At 38.5% G+C, this 24596-nt stretch overlaps 1 protein-coding gene across 1 annotated transcript in view; it reads right to left on the bottom strand.

The window, feature by feature from the left end:
* Positions 1–24596, bottom strand: part of LOC130141960 (zinc finger SWIM domain-containing protein 6-like) — a 114580-nt gene that overhangs the window by 5547 nt on the left and 84437 nt on the right. The window contains 8 exon segments of the mRNA XM_056323294.1: positions 2935–3098; positions 3605–3762; positions 7710–7845; positions 11020–11280; positions 13462–13608; positions 16535–16681; positions 16959–17135; positions 18694–18873. Of these exon segments, the coding sequence (XP_056179269.1) occupies positions 2935–3098; positions 3605–3762; positions 7710–7845; positions 11020–11280; positions 13462–13608; positions 16535–16681; positions 16959–17135; positions 18694–18873 (1370 nt within the window).

Genomic DNA, 24596 nt, shown 5'->3' with positions numbered 1-24596 from the left:
AAGAAAGCAAGTAGTTTTCCCCTTACAATATCACTGATCATACTATGGTATTACTACTTGTAGCAATTAAGCAAAGAGCATAATAGGTCAATCAGAGCTTTCAGCGATGATCTTTACATATTAACTCATAAAATGCACTCACAAAACAGCTTGGAGTCAGCAGCATTTGTAAGAGGGTTCTCAACCCATATTTCCCCCCCCCCCCATCCTAAGGTGACTTCAAAATGGCACGTAGCCCTCTGTTATATTTGTTATTCTTGCCACCTCCTTTAAGTCCTAAGCTGTAGATAGGATAATTAAGAAGATGGAAAGACTGCCGAGGAGCACAAATGCACAGATGATTTTTAAGAAGTCTGGTTATAAACAACCATCAGTGATTCCATGCTAGCCTCCAAACATTTCACACCTTGGAAGCTTGGTGACTGGTTGTACATCACTCAAAGTTACAGCATAAGGCCAGCTTGGTTGGCCTCAGACGTCATGGTATCATTTCGACTAAACAGTAATTTAAGTGCTAGATTGGAGAACAGCATTTTGAGAGAAACTAATTTGATATGTGAGGAGCAACCCAACACATTTTAAAGTATGAAAATATAGCTAACAAATTATGGAACCAGCCTTTGCTTGAAGTCTTTTTGGAAGACAAACAGGCATCCCCAAGTCAAAATGCTTTGGAGTACAAATATCTGTCATATTCTCTCCATCAAAGAGAAAGAGTCTAGGTGACTTCCTGTATCAAAATGCACACACAAATTGAAGGCTAACACTCTTCCAATATCCAAGATTAATTTTCATCTTTCCCCAAGTAGAGTGAATCCAAGAGAAAATACAGGGTTATGGACTGAATTCTGCTACTGGTGAGGGAGGGAAGGAGGTTAAAAAAAAAAAAAAAAAAAAAAAAAAAAGAGGCATGAATGACTACTTCTCTGATGACTTCCCTCGCTGTGATGGTCTATAAAAGGATCATTGGTCACAAGAGCCTTCAGCATGCGTAGTGGACATAATAGCAGCTCCAGTGTAGACAGTCCTAACTTGAAAGCAAAACCCCAATGCTATATCTAGTTTCTTGACCTGGAAATGTTTCTTGACTTGAACTATTCTGGAATTAGGTTCCTTTCATTTGATTGAAGTGACAAGCTGAGAGCACTAAGAGAGGAGCCCTTTACTGATGATAAAAAATTCCCAAGGATTTCAAATAAAGCATATACTGATATCTTGACCAAAGAGGAGCTGAAATTAATTTATACTGTAGCCCATGTAGCCAAAGAACTATTTCACTTCTGCTCAATACATTCTTGAGCCACCTCTTCCTAAAAGGGAGTTCCAGATATGTCTAAGTTCTATCCAAGATCTGTGCTATCAATTGAAGAGAGCTTCTCAACAGGTTAGTAAGTCTGAAAATGAAAAAAAGCGCCCCTGGGAATTACATAGCTTATCTGAAAGCCAAGCTCTCTTCCACAGAGAATAACCTTGACTTTGTCTTGATGAATTTTTTTTAAATAAGAATTTCTTATTCTAGAAGAACAGAAGATCTTACTACCCATAAGAGATGCAAGAAATGGCCAACCAACCATTAGTTCCCGCACCAATGTGAAACCTCTTTGTCATGAACATTGGAAGAAGGTTTATTTACAGGCTTTCAGAGAAAGGACACAACTTGTCAAATAAGTATCAAGTGATTACTTGCACTAACTTGCTCAGCAGTTCTGCCAGCAGTACCTGTCTGCACGTGTGTGGTAATACTTGCATTGATGTAGCATAGAATAGAAGCCCTTCCTGTACCTGCAGATCTTACAGTCTCTGTGCCAGTAAGGTTCTGAAGGACAGAACACACCTGAGATGCTCCATGCCCATTTGGCCACAGCTAGTTTAAATGTCTTCCCTCTGCTGAGTCACATAACACATGCTGCCATTGGAAATAGGGAGAAAGAACACAGGAGTCCATATGTTACTCCCAAATCTAGAACAATATTAAAGGCTTTTCTATCAACAGAAATCCCAGTGACAGAGTTGTGAAATTGTTGGTATCATCTCCTCAGCCTAACCAGTCCAACTTGTCATTGTTATAGCTGAGAAACAGAACAGTATACCTGCAAGGACATTGCTGTTCAGTTTGCCAGGTGAGGGGAGAAACAGAGTTTTATAGGGCACATCATAAGCAGTCAATTACTAGATTGCAAATATAGACAATGTAATTGCCATTAGGTTGGTGGGCAGGAGAGGGGAAAGCATCTGTAGGCCACTGAAGACAGTGCTGACACTGTAAGGCTTTTACAGGAAAAAAAACCCTAAAACTTAGCTGTCTCCTTTTAGCTTGTAAAGTCTCTCCTAAGAGCCTGAAAACTGATCTGAGGTTCTTGCACATGTCAAGCTGAGTCTGATGCAAATGAACATCCCACAGCTTGTGGAGTGCAGGATTTGATGAAGGAAGCAAGGGCTGCTGTTAGCACAGTCTGCCTTAGAAACAGGTCATTATGGTTAACCTTGGCTTTCTCTAGTAATTCAACAAGCACCTACCAAATCTCATTTGAAGCAAAGGAAGGGAAGGATGGGAGGAATGATAAGAAACCCCTCAAGGCCATGCAAAAGATCTGCAAAAGTGCATTTCTGGCAAGCAGAATAATTTTGCTCTCTAGCCATCCCTACATATACTCCTGAACCCATTGCATTGGTCCTCTCTCACCCCTGAACAGAGGAGTGCCCTGCAGCCAGCTGCTCCCAGCTCTCTCTTCCACTTGAATGGCACAAAGGGGCTACACAGATCCTTGCTCTGTGTTTACCAGTCAACTGTGCTTTACATCAGAAAAGAGAATCTAAAAATTCTAGACAGAGCCCCAAAGAGGGTATGGTCCTCAGTGACTTAAAGAGCTGTACCCACCAACACAGGGTCAAATTCCTGTCTTCTACTGTAGTAATAATGAACAAGGGAAATACCTGAAGGCCCAACTCCAGAGAAACTTTCAGAAGAGTGATGTCTGGTAAGCTGTCCATGAGTGTTGCTATTTTAAATGCATCTTGGGCAAGTTTGAAGATGTGTGATGAGGAGTGGATATTTTTCTGGATGGATTCTAACACTGTTTCCAGTCTCCGAACATCACCTGCAAGATGCAAACAGAATCACCAAAACAGAACAAGCTCCCAAAACATCCAGAGATGCATTATAATTGAGTGTGCCATTGCTATGCAATAGTATGATGTTTCAGTTATACACATTTTGGTTTTTTATAAAACTTCCATAATTAAATCACATGAATTAAAGATACAAGACAGCTCAAACTCGTCTAGTGCCTGATGGTGTTAGTGTAGTACATGGCCAAAAGTCATCCTGATTTGTGAATTTTAGAAGTGATTTGTCCACTCCTGGGTTTCAAAGCCTATATCATGTGTCAGAAGAACAAAAAGCTGCCTCATCAGCCTCAAACCAAGCCCATCTGGCTACCATCTAGTTAGCTTAACCACTTTAAGTCAGTTCAGTTTGTTGTTCCTATTTCAAGCTTCTGTCAGACTGCAATTTGGATTCCTAAACACAAGTTTTATAATCTATTTATTCCATCCAATATTAAAAGCATACATGTAGTTGAGTACGTAACTGACAGTGATGTACCTTTGGCTGCTGTTAGCATGGTCGATGCCAGCTCACACTGCTGGGATTCAATGTGACTTAGGGTGAACCAGCGGGGATACCGGTTTGGAACAACTGATGCAATATGGTGCGGGCGGGGCATGTCTCCTGAAGGAGCTGTAGATTCCAATACTAGCAACCTGAAATAAGGAAGAAATCCTCTTTCATTAAATAATTATTATATTAGGTTACTCATAAGCAAAACTAAAGCTGCAAGAACACTTGACCTTGTTTATGAAATGTGCAGTTTTGGGTATAAAGATCTTGGAAAATCACTTCTCTTCTTGGGGAAACTTAAAAGTCCATTTTCCAAACTTGTCTACATCAGTGGGCATCTGCAGGAATTCACAGGACATTTAAGCCATCCATTAGCCATGGCAGCAGAGACTTTCTGCATCATCCATAGAGCTGAAGCTTTTTTCCCCTGCCTTGTTTCAGTCTTTGAACCACAGCCCTCAGTAAGGAAAGTGGAGTAGCTCTCCATCATAGTGAGAACATGTAAATATTTTCCAATATTTGGAATATACTTTCTTTACTTGAAAATGCTCAAAGTAAGGGAGAGGGATATTCAACAAGTAATTTGGATTTTGACCTTGCAATAAATTCAGACATACCAAAAAGGACATTTTACTGTTCAAATATGAACTACTTTTTAAAGTCCTTAAACTCTAGCCTACCAACATTTGATAATGTGCATGCTAATATGAAAAAAAAGACTTTGCTTTTGATTTGTATCAAGAGTCAAATCTCTTCCCTAGTACCACTGAAACACCTCTTTATATAGCTTTATATACATAAAAAGAAAATACATATAAACTCTTCAGCTGATTTTTTCCAAGCACAGAGAGAGGGAGAAGAAAAAAAGATGCATTATTAAATAGTTTCAACAAACAGGAAAAATTCCGACTACATAATGCAAAAAGGATTATTAGGTTATGAATAACAGTAAATAGACAAAGAGCATGAAAGAGGCTGTTTTGGGAAAATCTTTTGTCACTTTGAATTTCATTGCCAGCTTTTATGTTCCTTTGCTGTGAAAAGAAATGCTGTTGTGAATTGGTGGCTTTTGTGCAATTCTGGCAAGATTAGGGAACATCATAACAAGCACAAGCAGATATAGCATTCTTCACTTTTTTTCCTTTTCAAACATCAATTATAGGTTTTAGCAAAGCTACTTTGTGATTAAGCATCACTATTAAAGTCTGACTCCCAGAGCCTGGGTTGAAATTCAGGCTTAACAAGGGATCAGCCAAACTAAGCCATCCAAGTTCAGATTCCAAGTGAGCAGTCAACTAGGTCACCACTGATCCACATTCTCCAAGGCTCTACTCCATATGTTTCAGTGCTGCAAGCAGAGAACTGTAGGCAGAAGTGACCATCAAGGATAGCACACCCTGTCCTTGCAGACCTGAGGTGTATGCATGAAAGGCTTTATAGTCTCATCTTCCATTAATTTCACACTGAGTGTTCCACACACTGAAAGAGGATTAAAAAAAAATGAAACAGCAACAGATGATTTTGCATACAGAGAGGTAAAATACTCCAGAGTTGCCATCATGTGTCAATGACCTGTGTAGACTTGTGTGTAGACTAACACTAAACACTTATGTCTGGAGAGCAACTATCTGTAGTCTTAGGAAATTAACTTTGATAAATGTTCAAGTGAAGAAAGAAATATGCTCCACTTCTAAAAGCATGAGCAACTGCAGATTTCTGTGTAGAAATATTTTACCCATACCATGGAGGAAGGGATGCTCAAATTTCCCTCTTCTGATCCATTTCACCTCACAAACATGAGACAGACATCCAATCTTCATGTTTGCTTTCTTCTTCCCCCCCCCCTCAAAGCAACATTTAGTTTTAGTTAGTTTTTCCTTTGGTTTGCATTAGGAGTGCTTTGTACACTGAACTATCACTTTGGTGTGAATGGAAAGAGTAACCAAATTCTTTATGAGAATTTTTGAGAAGTGCCGAGGAATGCAGATAGACACGGAATAGAAAGTGTCTGCATCTGCCATCACCACAGTTCAAGATAGTGGTCCATATTTCTTAAGAGTGCCAAATATATATAAAAATATAAAAAATATAAAAAATACAAAAAAGCTGAACTCTCATCTGCCTTATAAAGTGATGCCAAGAGAGCTATGGAGAACAGCCCTGATTATGCTGATGTCTCTTGTGATTTTACCATATGGAAACAAACAGACAACTCTTTCTTATACTGGTCTGTTTGAGAAGTAACTACTTTGGCTGAGATGGCAGCTTCATGACAAAAGGTGGCTGGAGCTCCCCATGATTAACTAGAGATTTCATCATTTAGGTCTTTCAGTGCCTTGCTTGTTTTTCTGGTTGAGAAAGGAAACTTCCAGAAAAGAAGTTTTCAGTTACAATTTGTTTCTGGGGAAAGCATAAATCGTTCTTCAAGAGGAATGGCATGCTGCCATCACATTCACTGAAGCATTCAGTGCACTGTGTAAAGCTGCTGATAGATGTCTATTCCAGACTTTCAATATGGTTTCAGTAGTTTAGTTTAAGGAGGAAAACTCCCCACAGTCTCTGAGAAATACTTTAAGGTAGTGACTGGAATTAAATATAGGGACATAAGTCTACTTTATAAATTTTCAAAACATCCACCACAAAACAAAAAAACCCCACCACCCACAACCATACAACACACATTTTGTACTATCTTGCTGATCTGGTATGACCAGGGTTATTGATGCACTTAATTTGCAATGAAAAAGAGGTGTATCTAGATGGCCCGGACAGCTTCTGATCATATGTTTGAATGTTCTTGACAGTTCATCAGTAATGCACTTTTGTCTTCTCAATCTATTTCCTAAAATTCTAATCATAAGCAGCATGTATGCAAGGTCACTCTTCATATTTCTTAGACTCTTTCTCTAACATCCACTATTAGACACTCTTGGAGGCCCCCCCCCCCCCCCCAACAGGCTAAGCAGACCTTTGGCCTCACCTGATAGTAGCTATGTTTTATTCTTATGCATGCCCTCCCATTCAGTTCTTTGAACACAAAATTATTTTCTCCCTATTTAGCTTTCTGGAGAAACTAACTCTAGAATACATACCTCCAAACCACTAGGACACAACCTGTCTGATGAAGCTAAATGCTACTTATGTGCATAGTGTGTCCTTCAATCACTGCAATCATTCTTGATAAAAATGACCACAAAAACTCAATGCTTTTTTTTTTTTTTTAAAGTCTAGGACTTTATTGCTCTTTGTATTCAGTTGCGGCTATTCTTTATCAACCATCATTTACTATAAATTCTTGACAGTGACCAGACAATCCGGATGGGACCAGTTTCTTCCCTGCACCATATGTGGACTACATAGATTTATCACTGATCATTTAGGTCCTTGGAACTTTCATCAGAAGGCCCTTCTTAGCCACCATTAACAATCTGGCCTGATCTGAGATAAAGCCAACACACACTGAGCACTCCCTGAGAAACATCTTTTTCCCTGCAATTTAGACAATTTGTTGTCATATGACATACTACTCCATTTAAATCCCAACATTTACCCAGAAGCGTGTAAGACTGCTTAGTTATGAAGCACAAGAAAAAAGTACTGGCTCAGACCAAACCATATGGTTTCAAATCTATCATTGAAATTAATTTATAAAGGCAGCTGGTGGAACATATAGTTCTATCATCTGCTAAGCAGCACATGATCCTGAGACCGCTGGTGAGATGCCTCTTTTCTCATTTCCTCACCACTACCATCACACACACACACACAACCACATCAGTAAGAGAACACATGTGCTAAAGCTGTTGTTTAACACAAAACCACATGCCCCAAGAGTGGAATTCTAAAAGGATTTGTAACATAGAACACTGTTTTTACAGTTGCAGATAAACATTAATTGTACATTTATAAATGATTCTACTGTAGTTACTACAGACATCAATTGCTTTTACAGATGACAGAACCAAAGTAATTTCTCCTTAAAGGGAACAATACTTCTTTTAGAAAAAAAGACTAGGTCTTGATTACAAAGCTTTATCCCTTTTTCCAAACAGCTACTTGTGCTCTTTCTAGATGACTTGTGAATACATACCGCATGGCTCTCAGTGCAGTTTTGTATGCCAATTCAGCATCATGAGGTAGGAGAGAGGTGAAAAGATACTTGGCAAATGTGTGCATTGGAACACTCTCTCGATGGATGAGTTCGCCTAAACCACTATATGGTCCAGCTGTGGGAAAGAGAATGTTGTTTTTTACAGACTGTTAAAACCCAACTTTTGGGCCTTAAAAAACATTCATTATACCTTGAGTTAGAATTGGTATTCAGAGACAGTTTGCTATACAAAAGGTAAAGTTACATTGATAGTTTTGGGAAATATATTACAAGTATATTAAATGCTATTTATTCTTTGAGCCAACAAGACAGACTGCAAATTGTAGAGTACTAAGCACACTACCAGTGCACATACAAATGACAGAATGGTTCCAGGGCTCCATGGGGCTCATTCAACAAGTTTATGGTATGCAAAAGTAGAGGATAATAATCCTACCTTTGCCTCTGCATAGTTATATTGTGCACATGAATCCCTATACACCCTCTGTTGGTGCATAATTGCTTTATCACAAATCCACCAGAAAAAAAAATTAGTAGTTACAGTAGAAAAACATGCATCTTCAATTAAAGTACATGACAAATCACAACAGCAGCACCTGATCCCTATTAATGTCTCACCTGACATTAGGCATTTAAATAACCCTTTGGTCTGGACTTGGTCTCCAGATGACTAGGTCAGATCTTGCACCAAGGCTGCTTTTTTGTTAGTCCATTATAGCTACACAATCTTAAAAACTGTATTTATTGTGGGGAAACTATTCCTGTTGTTGGGGCAATGGATTTTGCTCACACTCAGTGCAGTACTTTGACTTTGATGATTTAAAAAAAATAAATGAAACTATTTGCTTGCCAAGTTCTGAATGTTCATGGTGCATATGAATCCCATTTTTACATTTTTTCCTATAACCTTAAGACTGTTATTCCTATTAATAGGAAAACTGTGTCAAGCAGTTTTTTACTTCAGCAGCTAGAGGTCCAGGCATTAAATATTGCAAGATACAGAATAAGAATCTTACATTAAGTATAATTGGATAATTATTGCACAAATAGCAGCCACCAGTCCTAGAAGTTACTACTTCCTCTTCTACTAGAAATTCCATCCTACCATACTTGGATGGATGAATGACTGTGTGAGCACACTTCTTCACTGCAGTCACACATGTCATAGCTTCCAGCAGTGGTTCAAACTAACATGGCTGACCCTACACTGAAGTAGATGAGGAATACTCACAAAATGTATTCAACCACTTCTGCTGCAGAAGATGATGAACTCCATGAGAGAGACATGGTAACAACTTGGACCAGCACAGCTGTTTCAGCAATGTTTTTCTGACTGGTGCCTTAGCACAAAATGCAAAGATAATAATCACTAGGCATGAAAAAAATTCTGAGCTCCATAGGTGGGCATTTTTGAAGACTGGGGCTGATCACAAAGGAAACATCAATGAAGATTAATTAGGTGACAGCATGTCTCTCAATCATTTAAAATGAAGTTGAAAGCTATTCAAAACTAGACAGCATTGCTTCAATGAAAGAAGCCATTTTGTGTATGTTTGCCAGTTGGTGGTCCAGCCAGAAACTCAGTTAGGACATGAAGAATACATGACAAAGCGTTTATATGAAAATATATTCTGCTATTAACTTAGCAGTCAAACAGAAAAATTAGAACGGTTCTTAAAACACAGTCTTATGTTCTGCTTTCCCACACATTCAATTGGTAGCTACATACAGCATGCATTAATAGCATAGAAATCATCTTCATATTGGATTAAGCTTTCTTTATTATAACTACAGGACTTTTAACTATAAAACCAGAATTGATATGATTAGGATCTTAAATCACTGCACAGTTTTTCCTCTATGTGAGCTGGCAGTTTCTGCCTAACCTGGAGTAAACTGAAGCTATTGCAGAAAAGCCAGATTTCTCAGCACACAGTAATGAAAGACCATCGTAGCACGCTGCTCACCACAGCAATTTTGTAGGTAGTTATTTTAGCAGACTTCCTGCTATGATCACTTGTTTACTACTCTAAAAAACCAAAAATATCAGTGATCAAAGTAGCAAACTAGAAGTATCAGAGAATACTTGAGAGAAATCCTGTCTTTTCCTCATAAAGCATCTTTACCAGTAAATAGATGAAGCAAACTGATTTTATAATCCATAGAACCCCTCTATGGTGGTTAATAGCTGGATCCAACAAGCAGCTGTTCTTGTCCAAAGGCCATAAAGCAGCAGTTACAGCCACACCATAATGGAAACTCTCCCTATGGTGCAGCTTCTCTGCAGTTTCAAATCAGTAGGTACCAAAGTGCTTAAGGACCTGGGCAATAGTGAATCAAAGCTGAGAACCCTAAACAACATACTGCATCTGTTCAATTAAAGAAGTAGTTTTAAAAGACAAATGTCTTACGGAAAGAAAGCAAAACCTGACTGCTGTGTAACAGTCTTCACAACTTACCTAGAGCAGTATCTCACTCCCCACTATCCCTTGAGCAAGCACTCAAAACTTGGATCATGCCTTTAGCTAATTGGTTCCTTTAAAGATTTTTCTTCCATTAAAAACTCCCAAAACTAGAAAGACAACCTTTGAACCCACAAGACTACTTTCTGAACAAGAGGCCTAAGTGCTATGTGTTGAGCCTTTTTAAAAGCTAAGGCAAAACCATGCACTTTTTTGTACACATTTTATTGCAATACACCAGCTAATTCCCAAACACAAGTTATTTGTCTTAATCAAAATTTAGTCACAAAGCCAGGCCTTAAGCCCCAGTATTTGACCATATATTTCAATTTTCATGTATGATACAAATTTCAGAGGCAAGTAATTTTCCTAATTGCTACAGAGAAAAGTGTTATATTTCTGCCCCAGCAATTCTAAGTGAATTTTCTGAGCTTTTCCTTGGGAACAGTGGTAAAAATCTTCATACATTTACAAAGCTGCCAGATTTAGAAATTTGCTACCCGAGAACTGTTGATGATAACTGATGTCTGTATTATTTAATTGTGAGCCTGGGTTGTATAATTAGGATACCGAGATTATGCCAAGCAACAAATCTAAAGAAAAAAATGCAATAAAAATTAAAATGAAAAGCTTATAGGTCAGTAGATGTCTTATCTCTATAGTCATGTGATATCTGATGTATGTTTAATTTTCATAAGAGACTGGAAATAAAATTTTGCTGGAGTTCTGCATTAAAATACATCTTAAGTATGTAAGGCAGTTTCCACTGGAATACTAATTCAGTGCACTTATATAAGTGAAGACAGTTAATATCTACATTGAGCTACCTTCTAATAGGAAGACTGCTTGTTTTCGAAAAATCTTCACCAGAGTATCATCCAATTCAATTTCCTGTAGCTTAGAAATGAGCTGCTCCTCATTTCGACAAACCTTCTCTTGTGCATACAAGCCATCTGGCATTATTCGTTGCTGTCCCAGCCCTATCAATGCTACTTCCACAGCCAGCATTAAATAAGATTCCCCTTCTTCTAAGAACTTGTGTGCTGGCAGGTGCTGGTACTCCAGAGATTTGCATTGCCCCATGTTCTCTGTAAAGGGTGACACAAAGAACAATACATCAGGAAATCATTCTAATCCATAATCTGCCTATAATGCCACATTTACAAATGCTTCCTCTATCAGTATTCATTTTTTAAAAAATATTTAAATTACTAGCACAATCTCAAGATCCAATCTAAACTACCTGATCCAATTCCACATGGCAGAAATACACAGGACAATTAGGCTTTAAAAAACCCACTCAAGTAAAAATAAAAGTTTTCATTTTAAACTGCATGATCTGGAGAAAGGCAGTTTCTCCAGCTTTGTGTTAATAAGGCCAAAACTGGAAGATCTATTTCAATTTTTTCCCCACCCATTTCCATATCTCCTTAAAGCTTTGATGTTGTATAAGTGGAAAGGGAAGGTGCTTATACACCTGCATAGATTTTAGCTATTAGGATTGTGCAAATACAGTAGGCCTGGGAACTCTACAACTTTAAAGCATCCTGTTTGCTAGAGCTCTTTTCATGCTTTTTTATTTGTTACACTTGTATTTATGATAAACATATATAATGTTTCTGGCTTTTATTAACATTAGAAATGTTACTTTTAGTAAAGATTATTGTAAATTCCACACAGACCAAGCCATAAATTGCTTTAAAGAATACTATTGATTCATTTGGCACTTCACAGATACACCATATGACAAAATGCTATTTCAACCTCTAGCAGTTTACAGTCTAGTTTGGGAACAAAATGTTGTAATGTACAGATGTAAGGAGATGGACAGCTGCAGCAAATGAGAAGGCAGAATGCATTTGGTAGACTGCATATGCTTGTGTAGGGGGAATTTACTTTTCAACACACACTACTGTTATTTCATGGGGTTGTTTTGTTTTTTTCTAATTGCAAAGAATCTGATTTCTTTTAATTAAAGTTCTTCCAGAATTGGTGGATATGAGATTAGAAGTTTATTGAAGAAAATCTAATTGAATAAAATGTGTTTTGAGGCAAAGCCCCAAGAAGATTTGGGATGTGCATATAAAAGAGCCATAGGTAGAGGGATGAATCAAGTTTCTGACCACACAGAATGTGATAAGAAACTACCACAGAGGTGGAAAGAGATTGAGAATAAGGAATAAATCAGTTAAGCTCCTGGGAAGAAAATACTGAAGTTAAAATGGGCATACACATCCTATCCTAAAACACGTATCAATACTGCAACACTATTTTCCAATTCATAACCTTTATAGATCCTGTATATTATAAATTTTAAGTGTTTTGTCATCAATTTGAAGTATTATGTACACTTGTAGCTAAGAAGTCAAATAATATCCTGGACTGCATAGGAGGAGCGTTGCCAGAATGAAGGAGGTGATCCTTCCCCTCTGCTCAGCACTGGTGAGCCCACACCTGGAGTGCCATGTCTAGTACTGGGCTCCTCATAGACATACTGGAACAGATCCAGTGAGGAGCCACAAAGATGATTAAAGGACTGGAGCATATCCCATATAAGAAACTGAGACAACTGGGATTGTTTAGCCTGGAAAAGAAAAGGCTTGGGAGGATCTTACCAAAATGTATAAATATCTGATTGGAGAATGTAAAAAAGAGAGAGCCAGACTCTTCTCAGTTGTATCCTGTGATACAGGACAAGAGGCAATGGGCACAAACTGAAATACAGGAAATTCCATCTGAGCATAAGAAAACACTTTTTTTACTGTGAGGATGATCAAAAACTGCAAGAGGCTGCTCAGAGAGGTTGTACAGTGTTAATTCTTGGGGTTATTCAAAACCCAACTGGACACAGTCCTGGGCAACCTAGGTGGCCTTGCTCTGAGCAGAGCAGGTGGACTAGACGATCTCCAGAGGAGCCTTCCAACTTCAACAATTCTGTGATTTCCTGTAATTTCTCAAAGAGGACAGAGCAACGTATGTAGAGAGGGTTGCTGCTATAAAGTCTTGTTCATTTTTATTTCAAGCATGAAATATGGAATGGAATTGTCTTCAAGAATGAGTAACTGGTAATTTTTGAAGTGCTTTCATATAACTTATAACAAAATTTTATTTTAAACATTTTCTCTCCCTTGTGTTTTCTTAGGGAATGCAAATGTGAATTCTTATACTATAAAGACACTGGCTTCACAGCTAATTCAGAAGGGCAAGATAGAAAACCACCTCCAGTTACTGAAGACTTAGAGAAGATTTCTCCTTTTGCATGGCCTTACCTGTGAAGTCTGAGAATCCATGGAAGCTCTCATCATCCACTCTGCAGGCTTCCATCAGGCTAATGAAGAGGGTGCCAATTGGATCCAAAGGGTGTCCCACCCAACCTTCAAGATTTGTTATTGAGGTTACTCCTTTGTGGAGAAGTTCTGTGACAGAAAAGATGGAGGGAGGGAAAGAGAGCACACGTTAGCTCCTCAAAACAATTATAGAAGTAAAACTGATTAAAATGCTCTCAGTACAGAATTCAAAGTATTTCCAGTAGCTTCTGCTTAGAAGGAGAAAATAATATCTTTCAGGGTGAATTCATTGCCCTTTGTGAATATGTTAAAAGAGGAAAAAAAGAAAATGAACAGAAGTCAAACATTTTGAGCACTGGCAAAGTGCATTATGGGTAAAAAATTGAAACTGCAGTATCTTTTGAAATCTTACTTGATACTAGCAACTCTTCTGAAAATGTCTGCTGAAAAATTATAGCAACTATTTTTTGTAAAATATTCACAACCGTTTCTTCACTCAAAAGATGCAGTACCATTTTTACATTTTAAGTGAATCTGATGGGACTTAAATAAATTAAAATATTCTAAATCATTCCATTTTAATAAATAAAATATGAGCTTATCTTGCATCTAAATATTTATTGAAGTAATAAACTCAGGATGACAGCTCCTAAAAAAGAAGAAAAAAAAGGATAAAGTGTTTAAATGAGGTATACAAGAAAAAATTGTTCTTTAAGTGATTTTTTCTTCATTCTAAAGTTTCAGTCAACAAATACCTTCATGGATACTTTTTTCTGTAGCCCTCATCCATCAATCAGTTACAACATGAAAAAACTGTTCAGCACAATGAATTGAAGGAAGTGTGGCTGTGGTAACAGAGGTTAGAGATTCCCCAAATCCCTTTTTTTACTGAGAGTCTTATGGCAGTAGCTCCCTTTTGACTCCAACTCCCAACTTTTTTCTTCTAGACACATACACACGACTGAACTTTGAGAGATCAGATGCATTATGGGTGACCATTTAAAAATTGTATACAAGCCATTACAGATGCTGTTTCTCTGCCTATAAAACACTAACTTGTACCTGCCTCTGCTCGCTCTCGTTCAGAAAGTGCCAACTTTATGAGTAACCATATATATTATCACAAAGCTTTAAAAGCTTGCTTCTTATTCCTATTTAAATGTGTGGGGCTACAAAGTGAAACTCAGCCACACTGCTGAACTGAGTGTTCAGGAGGGTGGCTTTTTTTTAAGAATCAACTGATATGTAATACGAAAAACAAACAAGTAAATAATTGTCTTACTAACAAATAGCATGTGTTAAAGATGACAGGCAGAAGCATGTAATATTACCAAAAAGGATTAATATCAGAGACTTCTTACTGACTCACTCATATTCCATTTCATCTATTGTGTCTCCTTATGAGCTTCACTGGTGTCATGCCAAAGAAAGGCTTCAGTCTTCCATTCATATAGACATTTTACTTTAAATCACACAAGTGGTTCCACGGATGTCAGATCAGTCACACGAATGAAAGCTAAGTAGAAGCATGTGGTGGTTGCTGAACTGAAACTGTAGCTGCAGAGTTAATCTGCTTATAGAGAAGACCAGTGTATTTTGCAGTATTAAAAGAATGTTTTTTAAATTCCAAACATAAGAGAAAAAAAAACCCAAAAGCAGTGAGTAGCAATACAGAAATTACAAACTCCTTTGTTTTGGGGTAGGATGAATTGCATTTCATACACTCCATTTTTAGCATAATATTAGTTGACAACTATAGAAGCTGCTCACAGGGAAAGGAACTTAACAGAAGTATTGAATGTCTAGATACTGCATTAGCAACTGTGAATGAAAAGGAGCAGTACCATGACCAGCACGCTTGCAGCAGACCCTTACCCTTCACACCTATCAGCAGTACGTACACACATACACACACTGACATAGCCCCCTCCCTTCTTACCTCCCCGGTATGAGAAGCTGGAAAACATGCAAAGCTTTTAAAGGAGCATATGTTAAGGAAAGATATATTACACAATAAAAAGATTCAGAAAAATTCTCCTAAGTAATAATACAAAGTGCTTTTAAGTTTTGTTAAGATCTAGGATCCACAGTAGTGCTCAAAACTTCCTCCTTGGGTACTGTGAAATGGAGGTACATAGGAACTACTAGCTAATTTTTTTTTCAGTCAGGTGTCTACCTTGTCTTCAATTTCTAAATGATCATTTCTGGGAAGACACCTGCACATACACTTGACAAATTTACACACATGACTTCACACTAGTATTTTTGCTTACAATGCATGGGATACACATAGTTAAGTGTAGCAACAAAGAACTAAAATAAAATTTGAATGAAAGGTGTTCTTGTAGTAGCCAAGAATGTAATTCCAGGTTTTCCATGTGCATTCTTTAACCACAAAGTCATCCTTTTCTTCTTCCACTACCTCTTCAAACTTATGACAAAGTTCAGCACAGGATTATTTTTGGTAGAATGTTCCTTCAAAAAATAGGGGTAGTTCTCAGAGGAACACCACAGAACATTTTATAAAGCCAATGTTTCAAAAATCTCATTTCCAGTGATGTTTTAAGCATCATAAGAGACTTTTGGAACAAACTGCCACATTTCTGTAGTGCAGACTTTGCCTTGTTGTTACCTTCAATGTCAACTTTAGGCTTCCATCTCAGAAATATATAGCTCTGCTAAATTATATGTCAGAGGAAAAAAATATTTTAAATATCTGATGTGCCAAATGCAAAGCTCTGTTTAGAAGCCTATAAATTACACAGGATGAGTGTTTACACTGTGTAACCAAAACCCCTGATTGGGATAAAGGCCCCATCGTGTCAGATGTATTGCAGAAGGCAGAACAGAGCCCTTGCCCTGCAGAGCTCACAACCCAGCTTAAAAAAACTCTCCAACATCCAGAATGTGACATTACCACTATGATCATTTGGACTGAAGAGTTAATGTCATCTTTTTTGCTTTAGTTTCAAAAGCAGTTTTCTTATGCAAAGTTCCAGTCTGCTGTATTGTCACCTTGTCATGTCCTTTGCCCTTCTCTCTTCCCCACATTTACCTTTCTTCTGAGCCTGGAACATTTCCAGCTGTTTCTGCTGCTGCCTCCTTAGTGTATTAACAATAGCTATTGCTAGCCTCAGTGCTTCTCGTGAGTATCCATGAGATCGTAATGCGTCCACCCTCGCACAGGCTGTAGGAACATGTTCTAAAATGGAGAAAATAATTGAGGAATAGCAATGCTTCCATGTCTGCAATGGCCTGTTTTGCTAGGTTACTCAAAAGGGCTTTTTTGTTTCTTTGTTTTGTTTTTATAACTATGCAAGAGAGACTTAAATGACTACTACTGAGCCGGCATTTCAAGGGAGCCTCTGTTCTTTTTGCCAGGCTTTTCATTCATCTCCCCACCATCCCCCTCAAATAATGCCATAGAAACTGAACAAAGCAGCAAGTCATGGAAATGTCCTCCCAGTTTAGCCACTTACCATGCCAGAGGGGCCACCCATGAGAGTCAAAGACTGAGTTTTCAGTGTTGTCATGGTAACAGTAATTTGTATATAGGTCACTGCAGATAATGTGCTGTAAGTGGCTGTCCTGCCAGTGCAGATCGCACGCCTCTATGGCTCGAGTGAACACCGTCCGATGTGGCCTGTTTGATGAATCTGTCATTTTCACAAGTTCAGAAAGCTGCATCAGCTTTTACTCATTCATATGTGAATTAGTCATTCACAGTATTCTTGTCTTCTGCCTATTCACCAACTCCCAACTGACAGCATCCTGCCTTGCCCCTCCTCTGCAAGGAGCAGACTGCAGATGACATTTCACATTCTATTAGCCAACAGCTCAGATGAAGTGTGTGCCATTCACTTTGCATTCAGAGAGATCTACAAACCAGCACAGCTAATGCTAAATAGGACTTTGCAAAGGGAACAGTGAGAGATGAAGGACATTAAACAGCATGTACAGAACTCCCCTAAAAATCTAGAAAGTATATGGCACACAGCTACTCAAGCATCCCCAGCTTCTCTCCTTCTCAGACCCCAAGCTACTAGGATGAGGGACAGATAAACACCGCATGAAAGATTTTAGTTGTTCTTTTTGAGAAGTGACATTAACTTTCAACACTCGCATAATTTTTTGTCATAAACATATACAAATACTGCAAAGAAAGTGAGGTACTGAGGCCAAGGGACTGACATAATCCTTACTGGACATCTTCCTATGGCAAAAGCACTCTGTCAGCATGGCACTGTGTATATGAATGTTAAAATGCCATGCCAGAGTTGCCACTAGCCTGCCCAGGTTGGGCTGAACATCATGAGATCCAGAAACCAAAACACTTTTGCAGAAAGTTATATGTTGAATGAACTTCTGTCCCCAGATAGCTGCAAGATTTAAAAATGAATCAAGTCTATTACCTTCAGAGGTAACCTTCCAAGAAAAAAAACCAAGGAAAAACCCATCTAAGCCCGAATGTACCATCACTCACAAGCATTTAATATTATCATGATTATATAAAATATGTATCAAAATATTGAGGGTTTTGAAGATTATGTTTTTTTCCCCCAGTTAATATCCTGCATCTTCTTCAGTTATTAGCAAAGTAGCAACCTTTGCTTGAAGATGACTGGAGAAGGCTTGTCAGATTTGATAATCACATTTTAGATTAGAAAACATAATATTGAGTAAGAAGAGACACCTCCTCCAAGAAGGCAGTGTTGCCTCTGCACCCCCCCACCTGTCAATGCAGACTGCACAACACAGAGCACATCCCACAGATAGCTGCTTTAGTTTCTCACACACAGAGTTTAATGTAGTTACAACAGATCTCCCTTTAAGTAAGTATCAAAGGCTTTGTAACTGCAAACAAAATAAAAAATCCAAAGCCAGAAGGGATATAAGATTATAGTCAAGCAAAGAAACAACAAGCTTTTACATGACATACTTCAGATACATCCAATTTTCATGCAACAAGTATTTAGAAGGACTAAGACCTAACTAAACAAAAATACTTGCTTTGAAAACATTGCAGCCCCAGCACAAAAAGCCCCACTATTTATCCTCTCTGCAAGAATAGTATTAGTGAAAATAAATTTGGATGGTCAGTCCTCAACAAGAAAGTTGCTCATCCCAGGAAAGAGTGCTGAACTCTGCAAGGCTAGAGTATATAAGATAGAGGCTATATTATATATTGCAGTCGGTATATATATTTAGGCTCACCTTGGTTAGCATTTGCACCCTGAGGCAAAGCATTGGTTAAATTAGGCAGCTCGTTTCCATGGTTTCCATCTTCCCAGGGACAAACATCCACACTGTTCCATTTTTTCAGCTGTTTTAGCCAACTGGCCTTCTGCTCCAGCTTGCAGTGGGGATTTAAAACTATACACATCCACAGAGCACCTGATTTAAAAAAAACATTGCTAAATTAGGTTTTCTATTTAACATGCAGCAACCAATGACTAATTTGAAACTTTGTACGGTAACACTTTTTCTCCCCTTGAAGGCTACACACTGCTTGTTTCCCAGCTATGCCTAACACCAGGCAGACTGAATTCCTGATGCAGAATCTTAGAGCTGGTGTGGCCCATCTGAAGCAGTTGAAAGACTATATCAAGCCAACCTTCTCAATTAAAAGGCATTAAGTGGGTCTTTTGTATTAGAAAATCCATAGTTCACAATGTATGGCCCATCAGACAGGAACATCAGTCAAAAGCAAACAAGAATTCACAAAAAGTTACAGCAGGAAATTACCCAAGTTTTTCTTCGAAATTTTGTACCAGAAGCAAATGTTGTTTTCTACAAACAAGAACTATGTATCTTCCAGCTTCACATTACAGGAACCAAACAAGTGCATTAGTAAGACATGTATTTTGTAAACATATACTCCCACACACAAAACCCAGCAGAAGTACTGCTGATCATATAACTCATTCCCAAACACATTTGGACCTCAGAGATCCTGCAAACACTGGTTTTGTGCAGTCTAAAAGGAAAAACATATTTTTACTGTTACTACTTCAGTTATTTGGTTACAGTAGAAAATTTGTTTTACATTTTCTGTTTATGGAGCTTGAAGGGAAAGCTAATTTGCACTGACATTTCACATATATCGTCACCTTAGAACCTGCTCCCTGACATTATATAACAGGGCAGGCATAAATACATCAGGGTCTCTAGCAACAATTTTCAAATGGAAAGGTTTTCCTTTAAATCACCTGTCTCTTCATCAGCATGAACTTTGACAGAAGCATGAAGACATCTCAAAATATTGTTTAGCAACAGTTCATTTGCTCATTAAGAACATGCCTTATACACTAGAACAAATTTAAAGGATATGATTAAATTATGCAATCTTCATGACAGGCTGAAAAAAAATAAAAATAAAGAAAAAAAATGCAGCTGGTTCTTCCAAGATAATAGAATTCTCATATTCAAATATTCTTTTGCTAACTAAGAATGCAAAATGGATACTGAGAGCACAGGCCATCACATTACATTCATTCCTAAAGTAACTCAGTATGTCCGTATGCCACAGCACAGGAGCCAGTGGAAACAGAGCTTGACCGTTAAGGTTGCAAGTCCACTGCTATTCAGACCAACATGGAATGGGGAAGAGTAATATCAAAGAAATCTGAAAACCATAACAAAATAAGATATGGTAAAGTGCAGAACACCAGAGAGACACTACACTAATGCAAATTATTACTGCACAGTAGTTACATACAGTAGAGCACATCGTTTTGTTGGGTTTTTGTTTGTGAGGTTTTTGAGGTTTTGTTGATTGTGTTTTGGTTTTGTTGCTGTTTGTTTAAGTGTCCAAAACTTGCCATGGGAATGAATAAAGCCAATACTGTTTTTAAAAACTTTTTAAAAAATCAAATCATATGACTTTCGTTAGACATGCTCTTCAACACGCTTCACTCTGCAAAAAGAGTCAAATTATAGAATAGAATCATAGAATGGTTTAGGTTGGAAGGGACCTTTAAAGGTCATATAGTCCAACCCCCCTGCAATGAGCAGGGACATCTTCAACTAGATCAGGACAACCCCTACTCTCTCAGCCTGTCTTCATAGGGGAGGTGCTCCAGCCCTCTGATCATTTTTGTGGCCCTCCTCTGGACCTGCTCTAACAGGTCCATGTCTTTCCCATGCTGAGGGCTCCAGAGCTGGATGTACACAGTCCCCCAGGTGGGGTCTCATGAGAGCAGAGTAGAGGGGCAGAATCACATCCCTCGACCTGCTGGTCAAGCTTCTTTTGATGCAGCCCAGGATACGGTTGGCTTTCTGGGCTGTGAGTACACACTACTGGCTTATGTCCAGCTTTTCACCCACCCAGTACCCCCAAGTCCTTCTCAGCAGGGCTGCTCTAAATCCCTTCCATCTCTCAGCCTGTATTGATACTGGGCTGCCCCGGCCCAGGTGCAGGACCTTGCACTTGGCCTTGCTGAACCTCATGAGGTTCACATGGGCCCACTTCTAGAGCCTGTCTAGGTCCCTCTGAATGGCATTACAACTGGTTCTTATTATTAAGCATCAATGCATTCAGCACTGCCCAAGACAAAAGGACTATATTTCTTGCAATGTACAAAACAAAACAGAAGATGGGGCATATTGGAAAGCCTTGTAGAATGGTTATCTGGGGCTTGTTTATTTTCAAAATCAAGCATTACTTTAGGGTACTGAGGAGACACTGGTACCTCTCAGCTTCTGAAAAAAAAAAAAAAAAAAAAAAGACAAAAAAAGCCCGTTTAATACTTTGTAACCAGACTTCCAGTGTTTTCAGACTGAAGCAAAAGCAAAGTGGAATCTTATCCACAAGTGGTATTTCAATCATCCAGCAAGGCAGAATGCACACTACTGATTACACCATGCCCCTAACAAAATGAGTGGCTTTTTTTCCCCCCTTGCATCTCAGAAACACCACTGGAAGCAAAGGAATTCACTTGCCTTCTTCAGAAGCTCCACTATGCATGCAGTACACCTAAGAGGCAGGAAAGGGAAGAGATACCCCAAAGTACCAAAATCCTTTTAAAACTTCTTTGGTTTAATGAGGGAAACTATGTCAAGCATAATTACAGTGTTAGCAGCAATTGTCTCAGAAATCCATGCTAATTTTATGCAAATGAAGCACAAGGACAAGTGTATTTCTAATAAACCATACACAAACTACTTAAAATTTCAATAGATCAACTGCACCCTGCTCTGGGTGACTTCAGGGTGGGCTGTGTGCAATCTCGCCCAGCTTTCATTGCCGCTGGATTCCCTGCAGAAAGAGGAGTGAAAGACAAAACTCCCCCACTGAGAAGAGAAGGGAAGGGAACAGAAAAAGCCTCAGGCTCAGCTCTTGTAGAGCTACAAAGGCTACCATCTGGGAGAAGGAAGCATAATGCCAATGACCTCACACTCCTTAGCCTATTTGAGTTTCAAGTTTTTGTGTATATGTGTATGATCTCCCCCCCGAGTGTGTGCGTTTAACTGTATTCCTTTCTTCCTCCTCCTTCTCCCAAAGCACCTTCCCTCTCCCCTAATATCTGCTCCATTCTGGCTCTTTCAATTCACTGGTTTCTGTTCTGCTCTTAACACTGAAAAGTCTGTGGAAAATGTTCACTTTGTGCCCAGATTTTACCACATGCCAACTAGAAGGAGCCTGGAGGATATTCTTCCTATTTCACTCTGATGCTGCTCAGTGGAAGCCCTTATGAGCTGGCCCTCAAATGTCACCACCAACCTGAAAGCTTACAACTGCCTCAAGAGATTCTCTGTTTTCTGCCTAATGGCTCCTATATGGGGAAACTGCTGATCACACTTAATCCTTACTTTAGATAAGGCTTACGGAAAAATAAAGGGCATCTACTTGTAATTAATTTGTGGGGAACATATCTAAACCCATTTCTAGTGACTTTAGCCTGGAAACTGCTGTTCACAACAGCTTATATTCAAAAAAAGTTTCCAAAATACATTCCTGGCATTCTCAAGTAAGTTTACCTGTTTGACTAGATTTAATGATGTCACCAATGCCACCTGCAATATGAACAAATGTCTCATAAAATGGAAAAAAACCCACAAAAAAACCCAGAGAATGTGTTTGTGTTCATGTATTCTGTTTTTCTAACACAGATCGCTTTTTCCTGTCTCCCTTTCTCCAGGCACCAGATATCTTTTCATACTGGATCTCAGAAGGCTGACACATTCCCCCCTCCAAACTAAACTAAAAGTAAAGTTCTTATTTGGATCCCTTGATTGTGACCCATGTCTTTCCAATATGAAGCTCCTCACAGCACAGTAGCAAAATATCACAAACCAATATGCAAATTCCCCCCTCCCCCCCAAGATAACTGGAAGACAAGTCGTGCTCTGACTGCAATTTGATAAAGGGATTGAATTTTAGAACTGTCATATTGCAGTGAGGAATTGTCTAATTTGGTTTAACACTAGTCCTTTTGACGTGGATAAAGTCAACTTTGCCAAAATAGACCTTTGGTTCAAATAGCCCTCTTTTTGAAAATGCATGGTTGTCATTCATCTTTAGTGTGCCTCACATCACAAAGAAATAGGTTACGTTATTGCTTTAAACAATGCATGCATACCTGGTACATACAAATGGAACATCAGTACTTTTCTATTTCTCAGTAAACATCCGTATCTCTGAATTCATGAGGGAGAAAGGAACAGCATGCCTTTATACTGATTAGGATTTAAACATGCAAATTGAAAAACATTAAGTATTCACTCACTGTAAAAGTAGGTGTTGTAATAATTACACATTTTGTGTATGTATGTATTCATGAAGCCAAAGAAAGTGCAAGAAATGTATACAGACTCTCCCAAGAGATTAAGCATTGCTTGGTTTTCATAAATCCCATTATATTTTATTCTTGTCCCAGTAAATAGGAGGGAGGTGGTGGAAACAGCTTTAGTGGGGGCTAGGACACCGGGCATGACTGAAGATCCAGTGTATGATTCTGTTAGATTGTCTGATTACAGTCTTCCCAAGAAATTTGCTTTTCCTAGAAATATTATGCTATCTTGTCAGGGCTGCTACACAGCAGCACTAGTTTGGGCCAGTGTTTCCTCATTTAGAATATCTATGTACTTGGTGGCTGAAACTTGGTCTTTGCCATGGAATTTTACATTTAATATACTTAAGATCATTCCATTCATTTACAAAATTAAAATTTGCAAGAAATCCATATGTTTGATATGTCTTTGCTCTTCCCATTAATGCATGTCTCTTAAAAAAAACCCAAAACCCCCAAAAGCTACCAGATTAGTAACATCTGATTATTTCAAAGAAAGTGGAATCAAGTAATCCCTTTGTGCAACAGACAAATCAGCTTCAGCACTTGCTGCACACTTGCCACTGTGCCCCATTTGAGCATAATCAATTCTATTACAAAAGCATCATTTTCCAGCACTGGAAGTGCCAGAATAGTAACAATAATAGGAGATGAAACCTATGACCCCTTTAAAATAGAAGTGTCAGCAAAGGATTTTAAAGTGGTTTACATCTGGTTTTTAAACACATACACACTTTCACAGGGACAGTCACTTGGAAACCTCAAAGAAGGTAGTGCATATTTATTGTTTCTCAATAAGAAAGACAAGTGCCTTCAGAATGACTGGCAAAGCTACCTCACTCCTCCAGGAATGGAGAGATCTCCATTAGAACAAAGCATAATCAGAAGTCCCACTGGAGAATGATCCAATTAAACAGCTGATTTTATGGAACAGTTAAGATAGGTAAAGCACTTCAGTGCTGTTCTCTCCTTGATAAGAACCCCAAAGAAAAGTACTCTTGGCATTCAGTTGGATCCAAGTTGCAATTTTATTCATAAAAAGAATTCCCTAATGCACTCTGGTTTCTCTATGCAGCCTTCAGGAAAAAAAGGCTTGCTATGGGTGCTGTGCTTCTTGCAGAACAGAATGTTTAATTTTGCTTTAATTCATTCTATTACTGAATTAAACTTTGATGTATTGATCTTGTCAAGTGCTTCATGCTGATTGTATTGTGTATGATAGTATAATCACTTCCCATGCATTTAACACTAGCTGGCTGATTAATGCAACAGATTACATGCAGCACTGATGGCAAGAGGGAATCATTGCCCTTCTGCACATTAAAC

This window comes from Falco biarmicus, chromosome W, assembly GCF_023638135.1.
Source record: "Falco biarmicus isolate bFalBia1 chromosome W, bFalBia1.pri, whole genome shotgun sequence".
In the NCBI taxonomy this organism is placed as follows: domain Eukaryota; kingdom Metazoa; phylum Chordata; class Aves; order Falconiformes; family Falconidae; genus Falco; species Falco biarmicus.
The sequence above is the reverse complement of the archived record's forward strand: the minus strand, read 5'-3'. Positions and strand labels throughout refer to the sequence as shown.